At 38.8% G+C, this 23163-nt stretch overlaps 1 protein-coding gene across 10 annotated transcripts in view; it reads left to right on the top strand.

Moving 5' to 3' along the window:
* Window positions 1–23163, top strand: part of SAP130 (Sin3A associated protein 130) — a 97101-nt gene that overhangs the window by 68635 nt on the left and 5303 nt on the right. For all 10 annotated transcript variants that reach the window (XM_028508622.2, XM_028508623.1, XM_028508626.2 and 7 more), the window contains 2 exons: window positions 6520–6768; window positions 6957–7082. In XM_028508622.2, the coding sequence (XP_028364423.1) occupies window positions 6520–6768; window positions 6957–7082 (375 nt within the window). The remainder of the gene's footprint in view (window positions 1–6519; window positions 6769–6956; window positions 7083–23163) is intronic.

The following is a 23163-nucleotide window of genomic DNA, read 5'->3' as shown; positions in this document are numbered from 1 at the left end:
ATGGGCCATTGTGAGAACATGATCTTTGTGGACATTGGTGGGACCTGTTGGAAGGTTTTGAGCCAACAAAGGGCTTGGGTCACTTTCATTTTTTATAGATGGCTCTGTCTGCTATTTACAGAAAAGGCTGTGGGAACAAAGATGTAATTGGGGAGGCTAACTTAGGGGCTGTTGCATTAATTGCAGGGAACCAAGAAGATTTCAGCCAGGGAAGTAGCAGCAGAAGTGGTATGAACTGGTTGGGTTTTTTTTTTGTTTTTTTTTTTTTACATTTCATTATTTATTTTTAGATTGAGGGAAGAAGGGAGTGAGAAAGAGAGGAAGAGAAACATCAGCTTGTGGTTATCTCTTGTGCAGCCCCTACTGGGGGCCTGGCCTGCAACTCAGATATACACCTTGACTGGCAATTGAATTAGCGACCCTTTGGTTCGCAGGTCTGCACTCAATCCACTGAGCCACACCAGCCAGAGCATGAAGTGGTTGGATTTTTAGATAACATATTTAAAGTACAACAGAGAGGATTTCTTTCAAGATTAGATGTTGAGTATGAGAGAACAGCATCAGGGTCCATGACAACATTTTTGGGTTAGTAAGTGGAAGCATGGAGTTGCCATCAGCTGAGATAGAGAAAGTTGTAGGAAGACCACATTTTATAGGACAGTAGCAGGAAATTGTTTTTGATATGGTAAGTTTGAGATATCTGTTAGACTTCCAGATGAAGATGTTAGGTAGGTAGTTGGATCTATGAGCCTTGCTTTGGGAATGGAAAATAGAAGTTGCAGCATAAATTAGGAGTTGTCATTAATTAGGTTTAATATTTATGTTGTGTTTAATAATACATATTAATTATGTTTAAAGCCATGGGCCTGGATAAGATCACTTTCTGAGGACGGATGGGAAACAGAACCAAGCAAAGGAAACTAAATGGTAAAAGGGCTAGAGTGGTAAAAATAAAATTTGGAGTTGTGATGTCCTGCAAAACTGGAACGAAAATATTTCAGGGAAAAGGGAGTAATCAGCTGGATCACATGCTGTTGAAAGGTCAGTTAAGATAAAGACTTCATGAGTTCTAGCCAAGATGGTGGTGTAGGTAGAAACACTTCAGTTCCTCGCACAACTAAAAGAAATACAACAACCAATTTAAAAACAATAAACAACCAGAACTACCAGAAATCAAACTGCATGGAAGTCCGACAACCAAGGTATTAAAGAAACATTCATCCAGTGATGTGTGGGTCACCGGCCAGCAGTGATCACGGAACGCTGCCGATGGCTCGTCGAAACACAAGAAAAACATACACAGACAACCAGGTCCTGTGGGGGAATAGGAACAGCAGGGCCACTCCTCACGTGGGGAGCGCCTTGGCTGCCCTCTCTCCTGGAGGGCGCCATGGCCACCCTCCCTGGTGGGGAAAGCACGCTGTTCCCCCTCCAGAGAGGCTTTTTATTGGTTTCGTTTGCATAAGAATTCAGGTAAAAGCTCATTACTCATTGCTAGGAAGTAAGGATCAAACAATAGATAACAAGGAAGTCTGAGGGCCTATTTTGAGTCAGGGTCAAAGAGCTGTAAGACTTTAAGGAACAAACTGACTTCCTCCTTGGACCCTTCTCATTCAACTGAGAGCATAGTAAACAAAGAGGTTTCACAGGATTTTACATATTCTTTCTTAGGCCTGGTCACCCCGGAACCTGCCCTTTTCAGCACAGAGCTGCACCACCCTGTCATTGTTTCAGGCTTAGGTGGAGCAAGGGAACTAAGGCAACCAAGAGATAAGGAGATTTTCTCCTAGACCATGAGGACTCAGGCTATATGTCAAAGCCGAGGAGCGAGGGTCCATCACCCCCTTTTGCTGTAGCCCCCAAAGCCTTTTTGGGGGCCTCCCATGTGATCGTGCCTGTCTTAGATCGTTCCCCCCTTGGGGAATCTTACCCGTCTTTGGCTAACCGGCCAAGCTTTGGGGTTCAGTTATGAATGAAGCAGCAGAAGCAGCGCTCCTGCCAGGGAGATAAGCTTTTGTCTCCTTGCTGGCTTACAGTTCCAAGGGCGTTCCCTTAGCCTTAGCCTAGGCGGGGGTTACAGCTTCTGATACCAGGCAGGGAGGTTCCCAACAATCCAGACTGAAAAGAGGGGCAGAGATGGCCAGCTGGTGGGGCAGGATCCACAGGAAGGGGGCAGATTGTGCAGGTACGGGAGGTGGGGGGCTGTCTAACAAGGAAACTAAAGACCCAAAACTTCTGGCTGTAAAAGTCTGTGGGGTTGTGAAGGCTGAATTCTCACAGGAGAGTTCGTTGGAGAGTCCTACAGGATCCTAGAACATACAAAAACCCACTCACCTGAGAATCAGCACCCGAAAGGGCATACTCCACTTTTGGGAAGTGATAGAAAGTAGGGCTAGAGCACAGTGAGCAAGAGAGATGCATTGTTCCCTCTCTGACCCCTCTCCCACAGACAGCATCACAACACAGCAAAGAGGGTTGCCCTGCCCTGGTGAATGAATACCTAAGGCTCCACCTCTTACAAGGTAACAGGTGCCCAAAGATAAAGAAATATAGCCCCATGAAATAACAGACCAAAACTCCAGAAAAAGAGCTAAGTGACAAGGAGAGAGACAACCTATGTAATGCGGAGTTCAAAACACTAGTAATCAGAATGCTCACAGAATTGCTTGAGCAAGGTCTCGAAAATGAAGTAAGAAATGAAGACTACCCAAAGTGAAATAAAGGAAACTATTCAGAGAACCAACAGTGACAGGAAGGAAACTGGTACTCAAATCAACAATTTGGAGCAGAAGGAAGAAATAAACATTCAACCGGAACAGGATGAAAAAATAAGACTTCAAAAAAATGACAAGAGGCTTAGGATCCTCTGGGACAACACTAAACATGCCAACATCTAAATCATAGGGGCATCAGAAGGAGAATAGGAAGAGTAAGAAATTGAAACTTATTTTAAAAAATAAAGGAGAACTTCCCCAGTCTGGCAAAGTAAGTAGACTTCCAGGAAGTCCAAGAAGCTCAGAATCCCAAAGAAGTTGGACCCAAGGAAGCACACACTAAGGCACATCATAATTACATTACCCAAGATTAAAGAGAGAATCATAAAACAACAAGAGGAAAGGAGACAATTATCTACAAAGGAGTTCCCATAAGACTATCAGCTGATTTCTCAGAAGAAACCTTACAGGCAAGAAGGGTCTTGAAAGAAGTTTTTGAAGTCACCATGGGTAAGGACCTGCATCCAAGATTCCTCTGTCCAGCAAAGCTGTTGTTTAGAATGGGAGGGCATATAAATTGCTTCCCAGATAAGGTCAAGTTAAAGGAATTCATTATCACCAAGCCCTTCTCATATGAAGTGTTAAAGGGACTTAATCTAAGAAGTAGAAGATCAAAAACTATGAACAATAAAATGACAACAAACTGACAACTATCAACAACTGAACCTAAAAAACAAAAACTTAAGCAAACTAGAACAGCAGTATCACAGAAATTGAGATCACATGGACGGTTATTCATGGGGAGGGTAAAGGAAAGAATTGGGGAGAAAGGTTCAGGAAATAAGAAGCATAACTGGTAGGCATAAAATAGACACGGAGCTTAAGGTTAAGAATAGTATAGTAAAGAGAATCCAAAGAGCTTCCACCTACAACCCATGGACAGGAACTAAGGAGGGGTGGGAATGGTGGTGGGAGGGGCGGGTGCAAGGCATATGGCGGAGAAAGGGGAGAAATTAAATTGGGACAACTGTAATAGCATAATCAATAGAACATACTTTAAAAAAACATAAAGACTCATGCCCTGACCACATGGCTAAGTTAATGGACATCATCCTGGAGAACAAAGGGTCACTGGTTCAGTTTCCAGTAAGGACAGATGCCTAGTTTGCAAGTTTGGTCTCTGATCACGGAGCATGTGAGAGGCAACTGACCTATGTTTCTCTCCCTGTCTTTCTCCCTCCCTTTCCCATTCTCAAGAAAAAAAGAAAAAGGCAAAAAAACCATGACTCATGGATGGACCTAGAGCAGGGGTGTCAAACTTATTTTCACTGGGGGCTGCATCAGCCCCATGGTTGCCTTCAGAGTGCCTAATGTAGAGTTCCTTACTCCTAGTTATGGAGTAGTTACATTTATGCAGTACTAAAATTACATTTGGCCCTTTGGAAGCAACTGCAAGGTTAATGTGGCCCCAGTAAAAATGAGTTTGACACCCCTGACCTAGAGGGTATTATGCTAAGTGAAATAAGTCAATGAAAGACAAATATCATGTGACTTCACTTAAATGTTTAATCCAAAGAACAATACAAACAAAAGAGAAACAGCTTCATAAATACAGAGAGAACAGACTGATGGTTGCCAGAAAGAAAGGTTTGGGGGACTGGAAGCAAAAGGTGAAAGGACTGAGAAGTACAGATTGGAAGTTACAGAATAGTCGTAGGAATATAAATTACAACATAGGAAATACAGTCAGTAATATTGTAGTAACGGTGTACAGTGTAAATTGAGTACTGGAAGTACCAGTGGAAACACTTTATAAAGTATATGCCTGTCTAACCACTGTGCTGTACACCTAAAACCAAAACAAAATAATACTGAATATATACTGTAAAAATAAGGACTTGAGCACTGATCATTGGATTTAGCAACATGAAGGTTGTGGAAAGCTTGAGAAGAGCAGTTTTTATGTAATGATATTGGTCAAAGTATGATTGGGAGTGAATTCAAGAGAAAGCTTGGAGAGAGGCATTTGAGTAGAAACAATACTTAAGGAATTTGTTATAAACGGAAAGAAAAGAAGGGCAATATCTGAAGGGAAATGATGCCAAGAGAAAGTTATTTTTAAGATGGGACAAATAACAGTTTCATGTGGGAATGATCCTACATGAGGATCGTTCCACTAGAGGAAAGAATTGATGATGCAGGAAAGAGGTGAGAACTCCTAGAGCAATATCTGAGATGAGTGTGGGTGGGATCTACTATGCACCTGAAAGGAGAAAGGAGATACATGGTCACAAGTAAGTAGGTAGATGAGGTTGTGGGAATTTATGGACATTTTCTTCTAATTGTTCCTTTCCTTTTTTTTTTTTTTTTAAGTAAAATTGAAAGCCAGGTCATCAGCTGAGAGTCAGGCTGGTAAAGGAGATGCTGAAGGTGTGAGAATGGAGGAGAGGTTGAAACGATCATGTGTAGAGAAAATGGACTTAGCAGTTATGATAAGATTGTCCCACAGCAGTAAGTGTCTGCGAGAGGTTAGTGAGCATGTTAGCATGAGACAGTCAGTGTTACTTTGTATCATTCTTCTAGCAACATTCACTTGCATAAGATGTAGACTACTTGGAGAGTTGGATTTAACCTCTTGTGCTTTTGTTGAGTACAGTAAAATGAGAATTGACAGTGGTTGAATAAATTCAATTAAATTGATGGTAGAATTAAAACCCAGTGATAAAAGAGGGATAAGTGACAGCAAAAAAAAAAAAAGAAAGAAAGAAAATTGGCAGGGCTAATGATAGTTCCTAGTGGGGACTAGGGATTGTTAAAGACTGGTTTCTAAGAGGAGTGACTTGCAAAGATAGTTGGTTTTGGCTAGAGAATTGTACACTTAAAATTTAGATGAGATGACAGTGTTTAGAGTATGTGGTTGACGTAGGGTGGAGGAAAAGGATGGCACAAGTATATGGTAGAGTGAAAATCAGAGTTGAATGAACTTCTATCATGGTTTTTAAATACCCAGATGTATGATCCATAAAGCCCAAATGAATATTCCCTTCACCATGTATTTAGAGGCACTGTACTGTAATAGGTACATAGTACAAGCTCTGAAGCCAAACTGCGTGTCTCCACTTAGCTCTGCCACTTTGGACTGGCATGATTTGTGTCTTATCTTCTCATCTTTAAATTGGGGATAATAAAATAGTGCCTACTAATTTTAGGTTATTTTTAAGATTATATGTTTTAATAGGTTAGCTTCTAGGAATTAATGCTCAAAAGTCTTGAAAAATAGTGGCTTGAACATGTAAGATTTTATTGTCTCTTGGATCAAATCCTGAGGGAGGCAGTCCATAAAATATTACGGATCAATGCTCCAACCACTCATACAATTTGATTCAAGAAAGCTGCTAGAACTGTAGCTATCACATCTCAGTTTCAGCATCACAATAAGAAGACAAGAAATCAAAAGCCATGCCTTCTTTTAAGATAACTTCTTAGAAGTGCTACAAAACACTTCTATTTATATTTCATATGGCCACACCTGGCAGGGAGCCTAGTAAATGGTGTGTTTGAGCTTAGTGGCAATATGCCCATTAAAAGTGGGCCCACGTGCTAAGGAAGGTGAAAGTGTGAGTTATTAGGAAGCATCTGGCAGCCTCTGCCACAATTAGTGTTTAACACAGTGCTAGGCAGAAAGGAAAGTTCCATAAATGTTCCTCTTTTCTACCTACTCATTCTCATTGAATCAGAGGAAATCAGGGGAAATTTTCTGTTATATTTGGGGTCTCATACATGTGTGGTCTTTTCCCTACGACAGCTGTTCCTCCACTGGCTGCCAGCACTATGTCACCATCTCTTGCATTACTGGCTAACAACTTGTCCATGCCCACCAGTGACCTACCACCTGGTGCTTCCCCAAGGAAAAAGCCTCGAAAGCAACAGCATGTGATATCTACAGAAGAAGGGGATATGATGGAGACAAACAGCACTGATGATGAAAAGTCCACCGCCAAGAGTCTTCTGATGAAGGCTGAGAAGCGCAAGTCTCCTCCCAAGGAGTATATTGGTAATGTTCATTTGGGTTAACTATTGTCATGTGAAGCTTTCTCACTTCAATCAGGGGTCAGTCCCTGAAGCTGTTTATGTAGTCAGGTTTATGTAGTAAGTATGGCTTACTTATTGGAACTGTACCTTAAGGATTGTGGCAAATATGTAACAGGCTATTTAATGTTCTTTTTCTTTCTTTTTGAATAGATGAAGAAGGTGTAAGGTATGTCCCAGTGCGCCCAAGACCTCCCATTACTTTGCTCCGTCACTATCGGAACCCTTGGAAAGCTGCTTACCACCACTTTCAGCGATACAGTGATGTCCGAGTCAAAGGTTAGCTTCCCCAAGAAACATCCAGTGTCAATGCATGAACTTGTTCTTTCACTTGCTTATATGACAATTACAGTAGAATAGACAGAATCAGTTTTTCCTTTCTAAAAAACCCTACATTTTTGTTATAAAAACTTAGTGCTTAACTTAGGCAAAATGTACATTTGAGTATAAAATTCAGAAAATTATCTTTTGCCTGAGGAAGCTGTGTGTACTTTATTGGAAATACAGTCTAATGAATAAATGACTTTTTTTTTTCTTTTCTTTTCTTTTTTTTTTTTTAGTAAAATTCATGTGTTACCACCTCCTTGAGTGGTGGCAGGTGACCTCCTTTGCCCTCAGAGTAGTTGTGGAAGGAGCTGTACTAGATTATTTGACATAATCCATAATAGCTCCTAGGATGCTCAAATGTGCCTACAGCATACGCCCCAGGAAGTTTTATTTTCCAAAAGACTACTTTTATTAACATATGTGTAACTCTTGGAATTGTCCAAGGCAAACCCTCAATAAGTATTTCTGTTGTTGTTGAACTTAATAACATTTTGATAAAGCCACATGTGATAAAAGTGGCTGTAGTATTTTTAAATATTTGTACTGACAGACTGTAAGTGTCGTTAATCTCAAATATATAGTCATTGCACAAAGACGTATACATTTTCAAAGAGTTGGTCATATTTCTCATTCCTTCATATATATACTATTTGGAAACTTCTCTGAGCATTTCCTTGTAACCTCCAGATTAGTCAGAGGATGGTACTGACTTCCTTTTGTTTTTTTTGTTTTGTTTTGTTTCGTTTTAGAGAGGGAAGGTGCAGTGAGAGAGAGGGAGAGAGAGAAACATCAATGTGTGGTTGCTGGGGGTCATGGCCTGCAACCTAGGCATGTGTCCTGACTGGGAATCGAACCTGCGATGCTTGGTTCGCAGCCTGCACTCAATCCACTGAGCTACGCCAGCCAGGGCGGTGGTACTGACTTCTATGAGCAGGGGAAAGGTCCTAACAGTTCATCTCTGCATGGGAGTACAGAGGTGGTGACACTTTTCAACTTTCTTCCTCATGAGTACACCCTTAGGTTTGAAAAGCAGGCGAGATTTCCAAAAATCAGAGAATGCTGGCCTGTGGTGGAAGCAGGATATGTACCCACTAAACATCTCTTAATGCCTCAGGATTCCATATCATAGTAGTAAAACAGTTAAAGGTTTCCCTGGTAACATAAAGATTTTTATTGTTTATTGGGATTTACTCTCCGTAACTGTATCAAGAAAGGTAATTTGACAGCTAAAAATATTAATGATTCCTCAAGTCTTCTATTTGGATACATACATATTAATCACTTTTGCACCAAGTCTCTTGACTATTAAGATTTAGTTGAACTGCTTTGCCTAAGTTTTAAAATCATATTCATAAAAATAAGTAAACATGGAGTAGTAAAAATTGGTTTGGTAATTCAGAAGTAGGAAAGAACAGAGTAGGATCAAGCGGCACAGGAAACAAACAGAAAACAAATAATGACACAGCAGACTTAATCTTATATAGAGATCATTACCTTAAGCCTTGACTGGTGGCTCAGTTGGTTAGAGTGTTGTCCCACACACCAAAAGGTCTTAGGGTTCAATTCCTGGTCAGGGCACAGACCTAGGTTTCAGGTGTGATCCCCAGTTAGGGTGCATAGTGGAGGAAACTGATTCACATTCCTCTCTCTCTCTCTCTCTCTCTCTCTCTCTCTCTCTCTCTCTCTCTCTCTCTCGCGCTCTCTTCTTCCTCCTTCCTCTCCTTCCCCCTCTTTCCCTTCCTTCCTCTCTAAAATCAATAAACAGGTCCTCCAGTGAGGATTTTTTAAAAATTACCTTTATTGTGAATAGTCTAAACATACCAATTAAAACACAGAATAGCAGAGTGGATGGAGAAAAAAGATCCACCTATATTCTGTCTATAAGAAACTCACTTCAAATACAATGGCATAGGTAGATTGACAGATGGAAAAATGTATTCAATGCACAAATTTTAAAAAGAAGAGTAGCTATATATTTTTCATTTTAATCATTGTTCACGTACACTTTTCTGCCTTTTACTCCCGTTCCAGCCCACCCACCCATCCCTTATCCCTCCCCACCTCCCTCCCATTCTCTCCCCCCCGGTTTTTGTCCATGTGTCCTTTATGTTTGTTCCTGTAAACCCTTCCCATTCTCCCCTTATATTTTCTCTTCTCTCCCCTCTGGTCACTGTCAGCCTGTCCTTTATTTCAGTGTCTTTGACTATATTTTGCTTGTTTCTTTGTTTTGTTGTTTAGGTTCCTGTTAAAGGTGAGATCATGTGGTATTTGTCTTTCCCTGCCTGGCTTATTTCGCTTAGCATAATGCTTTCCAGCTCCATCCATGCTGTTGCAAAGGGTAGGAGCTCCTTCTTTCTTTCTGCTGCATAGAATTCCATTGTGTAGCCCTCGCTGGCGTAGCTCAGTGGATTGAGCGCGGGCTGGGAACCAAAGTGTCCCAGGTTCGATTCCCAGCCATTTCTGGGTTGCAGGCCATAACCCCCAGCAACTGCACATTGATGTTTCTCTCTCTCTCTCTCTCTCTCTCTCTCTATCTCCCTCCCTTCCCGCTCTAAAAATAAAATAAATAAAATATTTAAAAAAAAATTTTTTTTAAAAAGAATTCCATTGTGTAAATGTACCATACTTTTTCGATCCATTCATTTACTGATGAGCACCTAGGTTGCTTCCAGCACCTAGCTATTGTAAATTGTGCTGCTATGAACATTGGGGTGCAAAGGTTCTTTTGGATTGGTGTTTCAGGGTCCTTAGGATATAATCCCAGCAGTGGAATTGCTGGGTCAAAAGGCAGATCCATTTTTAGTTTTCTGAGGAAGTTCCATTCTGTTTTCCATAGTGGTTGTACCAGTCTGCAGTCCCACCAACGCTGCACTAGGGTCTCCTTTTCTCTACAACCTCTCCAACACTTGTTGTTTGTTGCTTTGTTTATGATGGCCATTCTGACTAGTGTGAAGTGGTATCTCATTGTGGTTTTAATTTGCATCTCTCTGATAGCTAGCGATATTGAGCATCTTTTCATGTGTCCCTGGATCCCCTGTATGCCCTCCTTGGAGAAGTGTCTGTTCAAGTCCTTTGCCCATTTTTTAATTGGGTTGCTTGTCTTCTTAGAGTGGAGTCTTATGAGTTCTTTATGTATTTTGGAGATTAAACCTTTGTCTGAGGTATCATTGGCAAATACGTTTTCCCATACAGTTGATTCTCTTTTTATTTTAATACTGTTTTCTTTAGCTGTGCAGAAGCTTTTTATTTTGTTGAGATCCCATTTGTTTATTTTTTCCTTTATGTCCCTTGCTCTAGGGGACATGTCAGTAAAAAAGTTTCTGCGTGAAATATCTGAGATTTTCCTGCCTATGTTCTCCTCTAGGACTTGAATGGTGTTACAATTTATATTTAAGTCTTTTATCCACCTTGAATTTATTTTTGTGCATGGTGTAAGTTGGCGGTTGAGTCTCAATTTTTTGCATGTAGCTGTCCAGTTCTCCCAACACCATTTGTTGAAGAGGCTATTTTTACTCCATTTTTTGTTGCTGCCCTCTTTGTCAAATATTAATTGACCATAGATCCTTGGGTTTATTTCTGAGCTCTCTGTTCTGTCGGTCCATGTGCCTGTTTTTATGCCAGGCTGTTTTGATTACAGTGGCCTTGTAATGTAGTTTAGTATCAGGTATTGTGATCCCTCCTACTTTACTCTTCTTTCTCAAAATTGCAGCAGCTATTCGGGGTTGTTTATGGTTCCATATACATTTTTGAAGTGTTTGTTCTATGTCTGTGAAATATGCCATTGGTACTTTAATAGCTATTGCATTGAATGTGAGAAGAGTAGCTATATTAACATCAAATACAAGACTTCAGAGGAAAGAAAATTACTAGAGATAAAGAAAGGCATTGCGTACTGTTAAAAAATGTAGAGGCAACAAAAACCAAGAACTTCAGAATATACGAAGTAAAAAGAATAGAGGTAAAAGAAGAAATAGGCAAATACGCTGTGATATTGAGAGTTTCAACACCCCATTCTCAGCAGTGACAAAATCAGCAAGGATATAGAACTCAATACCACAAACCAACATCTAATAAACATCTGTACAACATTTGGAACACCAGCAGAAAATACATATTGTCTCAAGTATGTACACAACATGTAAAGATAGACAATATCTTGGATCAGAAAGCAAACCTCAGCAGATTTAAAAGAATTGTATCTTCATTTTCCATAATGAAATCAAATTAGAAACCAATAACAGATAACCCTCCAAACAATGGAAAGTACACAGCACATTTCTATGTAATGGGTGAAAGAGGAAGTCTCAAGAGAAATTTTTTAAAATAGGTACACTGAATCAAAATGATAATAAAAAGCAATCAAAATGAGTGAGGCAAATAAAGCTTTTGCCAGAGAGACATTTCTAGCACTAATTGCTTGCTTTAGAAAAGAGGAAATATTTCACTCAGAGTTCCTACATCAAAGCTGTAAAAAGAGTAGTACAAACTCAAAGGAAACACAGGGAAGGAAGAAGTAAAGATAGCAGATATCAGTGAAATTGAAAACAGAATAAAATCAATAAAACAAAAGTTGGTTCTTTGAAAAAAGATCAATAAAATTAAATCTCTAGCAAGACTTGAGAAAGATAAAAGAGAAAAGGCAAATTTTGAATATTAGGAATGAAACAGCATATTATTACATATTGTGCAGCCATTAAAAGCTAAAGAAAATACACCCTGACTGGTGTGGCTCAGTGGGTTGGGAGTAGTCCCACAAACCTGTCGGGGTCTGCAGGTTCAATTCTTGGTTAGGGCACAGCAAGCCAGGATTGTAGATCAGGTCCCTGGTTGGGGGCATGTGAGAGGCAATGGATCAGTGTTTTTCTGGCACATCAGTGTTTCTCTCCCTCCCTTTCTCCCTGCCTTCCCCTCTCTCTAAAAATAACTAAATAAAATCTTCTTTTAAAAGAATAAGAAAATACTATGAACACCTTTATGTTTATAAAGTCAGTCTCTCAGATAAAATGGAACAATTCGTTTAAAAACATAAACTACCAAAACTGCACCATAAGCAGACAATCTGAACTGTCCTTAAACCATAAGGTAAGTTGAAATTATAATTTACAAGTTTCCAAACAGAAATTTCTAGGCTAAGATACATTTACTGGGAAATTCTACCAAATGTTTAAATGAACAATCAACACATATTCTTCACAGTCTCTATCAAAATACAGACTAGAACACTTTCAGATTCATTTTATGAAGTCATTCTTTCCCTGATACAAAAAGAAAAGCCAGCCCTGGCTGGCGTAGCTCAGTGGATTGAGCGCGGGCTGCAAACCAAAGTGTCGCAGGTTCGATTCCCTGTCAGGGCACATGCCTGGGTTGCAGGCCACAGCCCCCAGCAACCGCACATTGATGTTTCTCTCTCTCTTTCTCCCTCCCTTCCCTCTCTAAAAAATAAATAAATAAAATCGTTTTTTAAAAAAAGCCAAAGAGAACATTAATATAGAAAACTACAGATCAATATTCCTCATGAATATAGAAGCAAAAATACTGAACAAAATGTTAGTAAATCGAATCCAGTAATATACAAATAGAATTTTACATCTTGGTAAACGGGATTCATTATAGCTATACAAATCTCATTTAATACTTAAAAATTCATTAATTCACCAATTATTAATAAGCTGTATTAATTTTCTAGGACTGCTGTGAAAAAGTACCAAAAACTGGAGAGTTTAAAATAATAGAAGTTTATCTCTCATAGTTCTGGAGGCTAGAAGTCCAAAATCAAGGTACCAGCAGGATCATATACTCTCTCTGAAGGTTGCCAGCAATCCTTGATAACATTTGGCCTGCAACTGCATCACTCCAATTCTTCCTCCATATCCACATAGAGTTAGCTCTTCCGTGTGTATCTTGACTTTCCCTTCTCATAAGATATTGGTCATTGGATTTAGGGCCCACTTTAATTCAGTGTAACTACTTCTTAACTTGATTACATCTACAAAGACCCTACTTTCAAATAGCATCATTACATTTATCAAGGGTTAGGACTTCAGCTTATCTTTTTTGGGGGGAACACAACAAAAGCTAAAGAGAAATTACATGATCATATTGATTGATGCAGGAAAATTGACAAAACTCAACGCTTTCTTGTTAGAAAAACTTAAAAAATAGGAGAAGAGACTTCCTCAACTTGATTTGAAAAAAAAAAAAAAAGTCTACAAAAAGCCCTGGCTGGTGTGGCTATGGATTGAGCACTGGCCTGTGAACCAAAGAGTCACCAGTTCAATTCCCAGTCAGGGCACAGCCTGGGTTGCGGGCCAGGTTCCCCAGTGCAGGGTATATGAGAGGCAACCACACACTGGTGTTTTTCTCCCTTTCTTTCTCCTTCCCTTCCCCTCTGTCTAAAAATAAATAAGTGAAATTCTTAAAAAAAACAAAGTCTGCAAAAACCTACAGCTAACATACTTAATGGTGAAAGGACTGAATGCTTTCTACCTGAGATTAGCAAAAAGACAAGGCTGTTCTCTCACCACTTTTAGTCAACATAGATCTAACCACAGCTTAGGCAGTAAAAAGAAATAAAAGGTTATACAGGTTGAAAATAAATAAAACTATCATATCCTTATTTGCAGATAACATTATCTACAGAGTAAATTTCAAGGAATTCTGTGAAAAAAACTAATGAGTTCAGCAAAGTCATAGGATACAATATCACACACAAAAATCCTTTGTAATTTTAGATACTTGGAATGAATTTACAAAAACTGAACAGAGACATACAATGTTCATGGATTATATAACTCAGTATAAACATGTCAGTTCTACCTAGGTTAATCACTAGGTTTAATAAAGGTCCTATCAAAATTACAGAAAGGCTTTTGTAGACATAGTAAAGCTTACTTTAAACTTTATTATATGAAAAGGCATAGGAGCTAGAATAGCTAAAATAATCATGAAAAATAAGAGAAATCATTCTTAGCAATATTTAAAACCTATGATTTAGCTACAGTAATCATAACAATGGTACATATCTTTGGAGGGATAGACCTATAGATGACTCTAATAGAATAGAAAACAAATAAATCCACATAAATATGCTAAACGGATTTTTTACCACAGTGCAATAGCAATTTAGTGGAAGAAGGAGAGTCTTTAACAAATAGTGCTAGACACTCATTAGTAAAACACACACACAGAGATCCTCAACCTAATTCTCACACTTCAGACATAAATTAACTCAAAAGGGATAATAAATTCAAATTTGAATGTAAAACTATAAAACTTTTAGAATACCTGATAGAAATTTTTCTGGGCCTAGGAGTGATGAAAACAGTTCTTAGACATGGCACTAAAAACACTATGTATGAAAGAAAAAAAAATTGGGCCTCATAAAACTTTTTATCTGTGAAAGGTTTTTCCTCATCCTATTAGATGAATGAAAAGACCAAACATAAACTGGGAGGAAATATTAGCAAACCTTGTATCTTATAAAGGACTCGTATATGTTAGGAAACCTTAATACTTAACAGTAAATAAAAACAATACTCCATTGACAAAATGGACAAAGGCATGAAGATGCCTTCCCCTGAAGAGGATACACAGATGAGTACATGAGTTGTTGAAGGAAACATGAATTATAATCCTTAAGTATGGGCTGCACAGAGACTTTCTTCCAAAATGTAGTATGTGAAAAGAGTGTGGGGTTAGGGGTAATTTTACAGTGGAGACACTTGACAAACACCACCTCAGTTAGGTGATCAAGGTCAAAATCAATAGTAATGATACTTTGAAGATTTTATCAACTGACTTTTAATATTTTTACTATGATATATCTGTTTGTGGGTATCTTTGCATTTATCATGCTTGGAGTTTCTTGAGCTTCCTATATGGATAGGTTATTGTTTTTTCAATAAACTTGAGAAGTTTTCAGCCATTTCTTTTTTAGATTATTCCTCCTTCTCCCTTCTCTTTTCCTTATTGTACTCTTGTTATATGTATGTTGGTGCTCCTAATGGTGTCTCACATTTCTGATGCCCTGTTCATTTTTCTCCTGTTTTCCTCTCAGTTCTTTAGCTTCCATAATCTCTACCAATCTGTCTTAAACTTTACAAATTCTCTTTTGTACCATTTCAGATCTACTGTTGATTCCCTCCACTGGATTTTAAACTTTTCATTTATTGCACTTTTCAACTCCAGAATTTGTACTTGGTTCTTTTTTTTTTTTTTTTTTTTTAATTTCTTTTTCTTTAATGGAACATTCTTTCCTTAATGGAACATGATCATCATACCTTCTTTTACTTCTTCACTCATGCTTTCTTTTCATTCTGTGAATTTATTTATAATGGCTATTTTGAAAGCTTTTACTAGTAAATCTGACACCTGGTCATTCTCACAAGCAATTTCTGTTGCCTGCTTATTTCCCATGTGTGACTCATACTTCCTGTTTCTTTTGCATAATGTAATTTTTTGTAGAAAACTGGACATCTTATAATATATATCGCAGTACCTCTGAGTTGCACCTCCATCCCAAGTTTGTTATTGTTATTTTCTTCTTTGCATAATAACTGGCTGGATTGTCTTAATGAAGTCTAACCACATCCACCCCATCCTGCCCCCCAAGAGGGAAGCCTCTGCTATTGCTTCCCAGGGATGCACAGTCATCCTGTCAAAAAAGAGCACTGATAGGGCTCCTTCCCACTCTTCCTGATTACACTAACTGCTAAACCCCACTAATTGCTTGCCATTTACTGTACTGGAGAGAGAGAGAGGGAGGGGGAGGGAGAGGGAGAGAGAGAAAGTAAGTAGCTTGAGATCCTCTTGGTTTGCCTCTCCTACCCACTTCACAAGCCAGGAGAAGGGCCCCTGGCACCCCAGTTGTCCTCAGCAAGTCTTGCCTGAGATACAGTCTATTCAATGAGTGGGGGGTTGAACAAAATGGAGCCCCCACATCTCAGTGGTATTTACCTGTGATTTGACCTCAGCAATAGGTAGCAAGGATCAGGATGAGAAATGGTGGTGTCCTGCTCCTCCTAGGAAGAAAGCCCTTCACCTAGAAGGAGAGGGAACACAGTTTAGCTTACAGCATTCTGGAATGGAGTCTCTGCCTCACGCAACTGAGCTGGGAAGGAGAAGGAGAGGAAACATTCTGTTCAAACACCACAGGCTTGACGTTTTTACCACATTTTAGTAGGTGTACTTGAATAGATGTTTCTGCATTTGCTATTTGCCCTTAGGAGCTTTTCAGAGTTGTAAATGGTTATTTAAAAATTTTTCACCAATCTCACTAGGGAGTAGGTTACCAGGGCATGCTCACATATTACTGAGTTAGTCTGGGATATAATCACTAAATGCGATTTCATAAAAATGAAGTAGACATTTATGTGACCCACCAGTTGCACTCCAGAACATTTATCCCAAAAGAATGAAAACCTATGTCCACACAAAAATTTGTACACAGATGTTCATAGCAACTGTTTTTGTAATAGCCACAAACTAGAAACAAAACAAATGATAGTCAATGGGAAAATGGTTGAACAAACTGTGGTACTATTAAATACTACTTAGGGTTAAAAAGGAAGGAACTATTGAGTGTTTGGCAGCTTCCATGGATTTCTTAAAGAGATACATACCATGTGGTTCCGATCTATGTAACATTCTCAAAATGACAGAAGTATATAAATAATGCTAGAAGTTAATGATGGGGAGGGGTGGTGTGACCATAATGGTGTAGCATGATAGACACCTTTGTGTTGATGCACTAGTTCTGAATCTTGATTGTGGTAGTGGTCACATAAATCTACACACATGATAAAATGACATAGAACTACACTAACACTTTACATCAGTGGCAATTTCCTGGGTTTGATATTGTGCTATAATTATGTAAGATGTAATCAGTGGGGTAAATGATTTCTCTCTACTGTTTCTTTTACTAGCTTTAGAGAGAGAGAATTTACATATTAAAATGTATAATTTAGTGATTTCTAATGTATTCACAGAGCTGTGCATCCATCACTGCAGTTAAAAATTTTTTCATTATTTGCCCTGGCTGGCGTAGCTCAGTGGATTGAGCGTGGACTGGGAACCAAAGTGTCCCAGGTTTGATTCCCAGCCAGGGTACCTTCCTGGGTTGCAGGCCATAACCCCCAGCAACCACACATTGATGTCTCTCTCTCTCTCCCTCTCTCCCTCCCTCTCTCTCTCTCCCTCCCTCCCTCCCTTCTCTCCCTAAAAATAAATAAAATCTTAAAAAAATATATTTAAAAAAATTTTTTTCATTATTCCAATAAGAAACTCCATACCCCTTAGCCATCACCCCCAATCCTGCCATCTTTACTCCTCCATACACCTCAGCCCTAAGCAACCTCTAATCTACTTTCTGTCTCTAGCTTTGCTAATGCTAGACATTTCATATGCATGGAATCATAATATGCAGTATTCTGTTACTGGCTTATTTCACTTAGCATGTTTTTAACATTCATCCATGTTGTATCAATACTTCATTCCTTTTTTCTGCCAGATATTCTGATTAATGAATACCAGCTTTTATCCATTCATCAATTGGATAAATGCGGCATTTGAGCTGCTTCCACTTTTTGGTTATTATGAAAATGATGCTACGAACGTTTGTGCAAACTTTTGTGTGGCTATCTGTTTTCATTTCTCTTGGATATGTACCCAGGAATGGAGTTTCTGGGTTGTTTGGTAACGCTGTATCTAACATTCTGAGAACTATTAGACTGCCTTCCAAAGCAAATACATTTTCCTTTCCTATCAGCAACGCATGATGCTTCCAATTTCTCAACATTCTCACCATATTTTACTGACTTTTTTATTATAGCATGCTGGTGGGTAGGAAGTGGTACCTCAGTGTGGATTTTTTTGTTTGTTTTTAATTAATTGCGGTGACATTGGTCAAAAGAAACATACAGGTTTCAGGTGCACATTTCCATGATACAATGTGTAATACAATGATACAATACAAATCTGTAACCTATTACTATGTGCCCATCACCCAAAGTCAGACTATCTTCTCTCACCACACACTAGGCTTGCTCCACCTTTCCCTAAAACCTCTCTACCCGCTCCCCTCTGGTAACCACCACACTGTTGTCTGTGTCCATGACATTCAGTTTTATATCCCACATATGAGTGAAATCATATGGTTCTGCGCTTTTTCTGACTGACTGACTTTGCTCAACATAATATTCTTGAGCTTCATCCAAGTTGTCACAATGGTAGTATTTTGTCTTTTCTTACAGGTTTCAAATCTTGGAACATTTAGTGGAATCTATTAGTGAAGCCATCTGGTTCTAGACTTTTGCTTTGGAGAAGGTTTTTGATGGCTGTTTCAATTTCCTCACTGCTGAACAGTCTATTTAGATTTCTTCATGATTCAGTATAGGAAACATTTCTAGGAAATTATCTGTTTCTTCCAGGTTATTGAATTTGGTGACATACAGTCTTTCATAATATTCTCTTATGATCCTTTGTATTTCTGTGATGTCTGTGGCAACTTCTCTGGTTTTGTTTATGTAGGTCTTTTCTCTTTTTTCCTTAATCTAGCCATGGGTTGGTCAATTTTATCAATCTTTTCAAAGAACCAGCTCTGCATAATATTTTCTGAATAGTCTTTTTTTGTTATCTATTTCATTTGATTCTGCTCTAATTTTTATTATTATCTTCTGACTTTGGGTTGCTTTTGTTCTTTTTCTAATTCTTGAAGATTTAATGTTAGGTTGCTGACTTACAATTTCTCTTATTTCTTGAGATAGGCCTGTAATGCTATAAACTTCCCTCTTATTACTGCTTTCACTGCATCCTAGAAGTTTTGATACATTGTATTATCATTCTCATTTGTCTGTATATCTTTTGATCTCACCTTTATTTCTTCTTTGACCCAGTCATTTTTAATAGTATGTTGTTTAATCCCCACATATTTGTGGGTTTCTTTACTTCCTTTTTGCAGGTGATTTCTAATGTCAAAGCATTGTGGCCAGAGACTGTGCTTGGTATAATTTTAATCTACTTGAATTTTTTGAGACTAGTTTTGTGATTTAATATATAGTTTATCCTCGAGACTATTCCATGTGCACTGGAGAAGAATGTATAACTTGATATTCTCTGTAAATGTCAATTATGTCCATTTTATCTAATGTGTTATTTAAGGCCAATATTTCTTCACTGATTTTCTGTTTGGATGATGTACCTGGAGGTGTCACTCAAGTATTAAGGTCCCTAACTATGATTATGTTTTTGTCTGTTTCTCCCTTTAGTTCTGTTGGTAAATGCTTTATATATTCTGGTGTTTCCTGATTGGGTATATATATATATTAAAACATGTTGTGTCTTCTTGATGCAGTGTCCCCTTAATCATTATAAAATGTCCATATTTGTCTCTCGTTACCACTGTTATCTTGAAATCTATTTTGTCAGATATGGCTACACCTGCTTTTCTGTATATGTCATTTGCTTAGAAAATCATATTCCATCATCTCTCTTTGAACCTACCTTTCTTTTTGCACCTTAGTTATCTGTGTCTCCTGAAGGCAACATATTGTTGGGTTTTGTTTGATCCAGACTGCTGTTCTGTGCCTCTTTATTGGTGAATTCAGTCTATTTACATTTAGGGTAATTATTGATGTTTGAGGATTTTTTAATAGCAATTTTATATTTTGTTTTCTGTTAGTTCTGTTGCCTACATTGGTTCTTTCCCTTTGTGTTTCTGTTGTTTTTCTTTGATGGTATTCCATACTTCTTTTTTTTATTATTATTATTATATTTTATTGATTATGCTATTACTATTGTCCCAGTTTTCCTCTTTGTCCCCCTCTACTCAACACACCCCATTTCTCAGGCAATCCCCATACCTTTGTTAATGTCCATAGGTCATATGTATAAGTTCGTTGACTACTCCACTTCCTATACTGTACTTTTATATCCCTGGGGCTATTCTGTAACTACCTGTTTGTACTTCTCAATCCCATCACCTCCTCACACCTTCCACTACACCTCCCTCCTATCTGGCATCCATCAAAATGATCTCTGTGGCCATGATTCTGTCTCTGTTCTTGTTTGCTTAGTTTGTTTTTTAGATTCAATTGATGATATGTATTAATTGAAAGTTCTCTCTTTATCTTTAACAACTAGCATTTGAATTATGATGTGCTTTGGAGTGGGCCTCTTTAAACCATCTTGTTTGGGATTCTTTGCTTTCTAGACTTATGTCTATTTCCTTCACCAAATTAGGGAAGTTCTCTTCCATTATTTTTTTCAAATAGATTACCAGTTTCTTGCACTTTCTCTTTTTCTGGCACCTTTGTGATATAAATGTTGGAACACTTCAAGTTTTCCCAGAGGCTTCTCACACTGTCCTCTTTATTTTGGATTCTTTTTTTTTTTTTCTTGTTTTTATGATCGGTTGTTTTTTTATTCCTTTTGTTCCAAAGTATTGATTTTACTCAGCTTCATTCACCTTACTGTTGTTTCCCTGTAAATTGTTATTTTAATTAGCATATCCTTCATTTCTAACTGGATCTTTTTTATTCTGTTGAGGTCCTCACTAAGCTCCTTGAGCATCCTTATAACCAGTGTTTGAACTCTGCATCTGATAGATTGCTTATCTCCATTTTGTTTAGTTCTTTTTGTGGAGTTTTGATCTGTTCTTTCATTTGGGCCATGTTTCTTTGTCTCCTCATTTTGGCATCCTCCCTGTGTTTGTTTCTATGTGTTAGGCAGAACTGCTATGACTCCATGTCTTGGTAGCATGACCTAATGTAGTAGGTATCCTATAGAGTCCAGTGGCACAGCCTCCCCATCACCCAAGCTGGGTATTTGAGGTATGCCCTTCGTGTGGGCTGAGTACATACTCCTCTTGTAGTTGAGCCTTGGTTGCTGTTGGCAGATCAATGGGAGCAATTTACCCAGGCCAGTCATTTGCAAAGGCTGTCTGTGACCACTGACCGACCAACCTCTGCTCTCTGTGGAGGATCCACTGTGCAGGGATAGGGTGGTAGTACTCCCAAATGTTCTGTAGCTAGTCACTGGATGGTGCTGGCCCAGGGGTTTCTTGGGTGGTACAGGCCAAGGTCAGCCTCGACCCATGTTTTACCTGGGGCTACCCTACCTGAGCTTTGGACCAGTCTGAGATGACTGTTACTTGTGCAGAGATTGGAGATTCCCAGGCAAAGCCAAGCTGATTTAGGGTGGCTGCTGCTAGTGGCCACTGAGCAAGAGGTACAGGGCCTGGGGTCTCACTGAGGCCAGTTATTGCTTGTTTGAAAGGATTTAGGAAGTTATAAAGCATGAGCCAAGACCAGTCATATGGAAAAGCTACTGTTAACAGCTCTAAGTTTTGTAGGATGGAATCTCAGGGTATCTCCAGGATGGGGCAAATAGGGTTAGCAAGGTTGATGGGGTCTCAGACATGGCACCCGCCTGTCCGCTCTTTGGCTCTCCCCACCTTTCTGTTTGGGCAAAAGCTGCCGCCTAACTCTCATCTTGATGCCAGGTACTTCATATTCGTCCAGTATGCCTCTGGTGCCTTTCGAGCTTCTGGCCTGGTGCTGGAGCTCAGAAGGAGTGAGTCTGAGTAAGATTGTGCATGTATTTTAAGAGAAACTGCTTGGGACTCCAGAAGTTTCTTCCACTGACTTAATCCCTGCTGGTTTTTGCAGTCAGAAGTGATGGGGACTTACCTTCCTGGCACTGGAAACCTCGACTGGGAGGCCTAGTATGGGGCTGGGACTCTTTACTCCCAAGATATCCAAATTTTTATCCACCACACATGGGCGTGGGACCAGCCCATTCCGTATCTGCACCCCTCCTACTAGTCTAGATGGATGTGCTTTATTTTTAATTCCTTAGTCATCAAGACTTACATTCAACTAGATTTCTGACATTTCTGAGTATTGATTGTTGTATAATTTTAACTATGATGTGGTTGTACAAGGAGGCAAGCTGTGTTTGCCTTTGCCACCATCTTGATCCAAAGTACCAGTATTATTTCATACTTCTTTTCTCCATTTTCTTTTTTTTTTTTAAGCTATGTGTCTTTTTTTGTGTGTATGGTACCATTAGTGTATGAAAAATAAAGTATCATAAATACAGTACTTTTTCATCTTTTAAGTGCATCTGATCTTCATCTGCCATCACAAATCACAAATTGCTCCTCTTTATGCTGTAAGTTTGTTGATCTTACTCATAGTATTGTGATCTTGAGTATTTCCTATAGTGGAGGTCTTCTGGTAATAAATCCCCCTATCTTCTGCATGTCTGGAAAAGTCTTTATTTCTCCTTCATATCTGAAGGATAACTATGATGGATGTATGATTCTTGGCTGGTAATTTCTCTCTTTCGGTAGTTTGAATATTTGGTTCCACTCTGTATTAGCTTGTAGAGTTTCTGCTTAGAAGTCTGAAGATAACCTGATGGGCTTTCCTTTATAGGTTACTTCCTTTTTCTCCTTGGCTGCCTTGAGAATTCTTTCTTTGCCATTACTTTTTGACAGTTTTAATACAGTGTACCTTGGAGATGACCTCGTTGGATTGAGGTAACTGTGTTCTGTTTGCTTCTTGGATTCAAGCATCTAGCTTTTTCTATGTTGTTTGGGAAGGTCCCTAACTGTTTGGAAAGACTCTTTGTTTTCTTTTTCTTTCTTCTTCTGGTATGCTTTATTCTTTCTGATGGAGTCAGATAGGTCTTATGGAGCTTTTTAATTTTTTTGTTATGCTCCAGTTACTCTTGTTCCCTCTGTGTCATTTCTAGATTTCTATCTCCAATATCATGTATTCTTTCCTCCAGATAGTCAGCTTTATTTCCTATGCTCACTAGTTCATTCTTGATCTCTTTTATTGAATTCTTCATCTCCAAGATTATGTTTTGTTCTTTTTTAAAAGTTTCAGTCTCACCTTGGCTGGTATGGTTCAGTGGGTTGAGCACTGTCCTATGAACCAAAGGGTTGCTGGTTCAATTCCCAGTCAGGGCACATGCCTGGGTTGTGGACCAGGTCCCTGGTGTGGGGTGCATTAGAGGCAGCCACATA

The sequence above is a fragment of the Phyllostomus discolor genome, chromosome 4 (genome assembly GCF_004126475.2).
Source record: "Phyllostomus discolor isolate MPI-MPIP mPhyDis1 chromosome 4, mPhyDis1.pri.v3, whole genome shotgun sequence".
NCBI lineage: Eukaryota > Metazoa > Chordata > Mammalia > Chiroptera > Phyllostomidae > Phyllostomus > Phyllostomus discolor.
The sequence above is the reverse complement of the archived record's forward strand: the minus strand, read 5'-3'. Positions and strand labels throughout refer to the sequence as shown.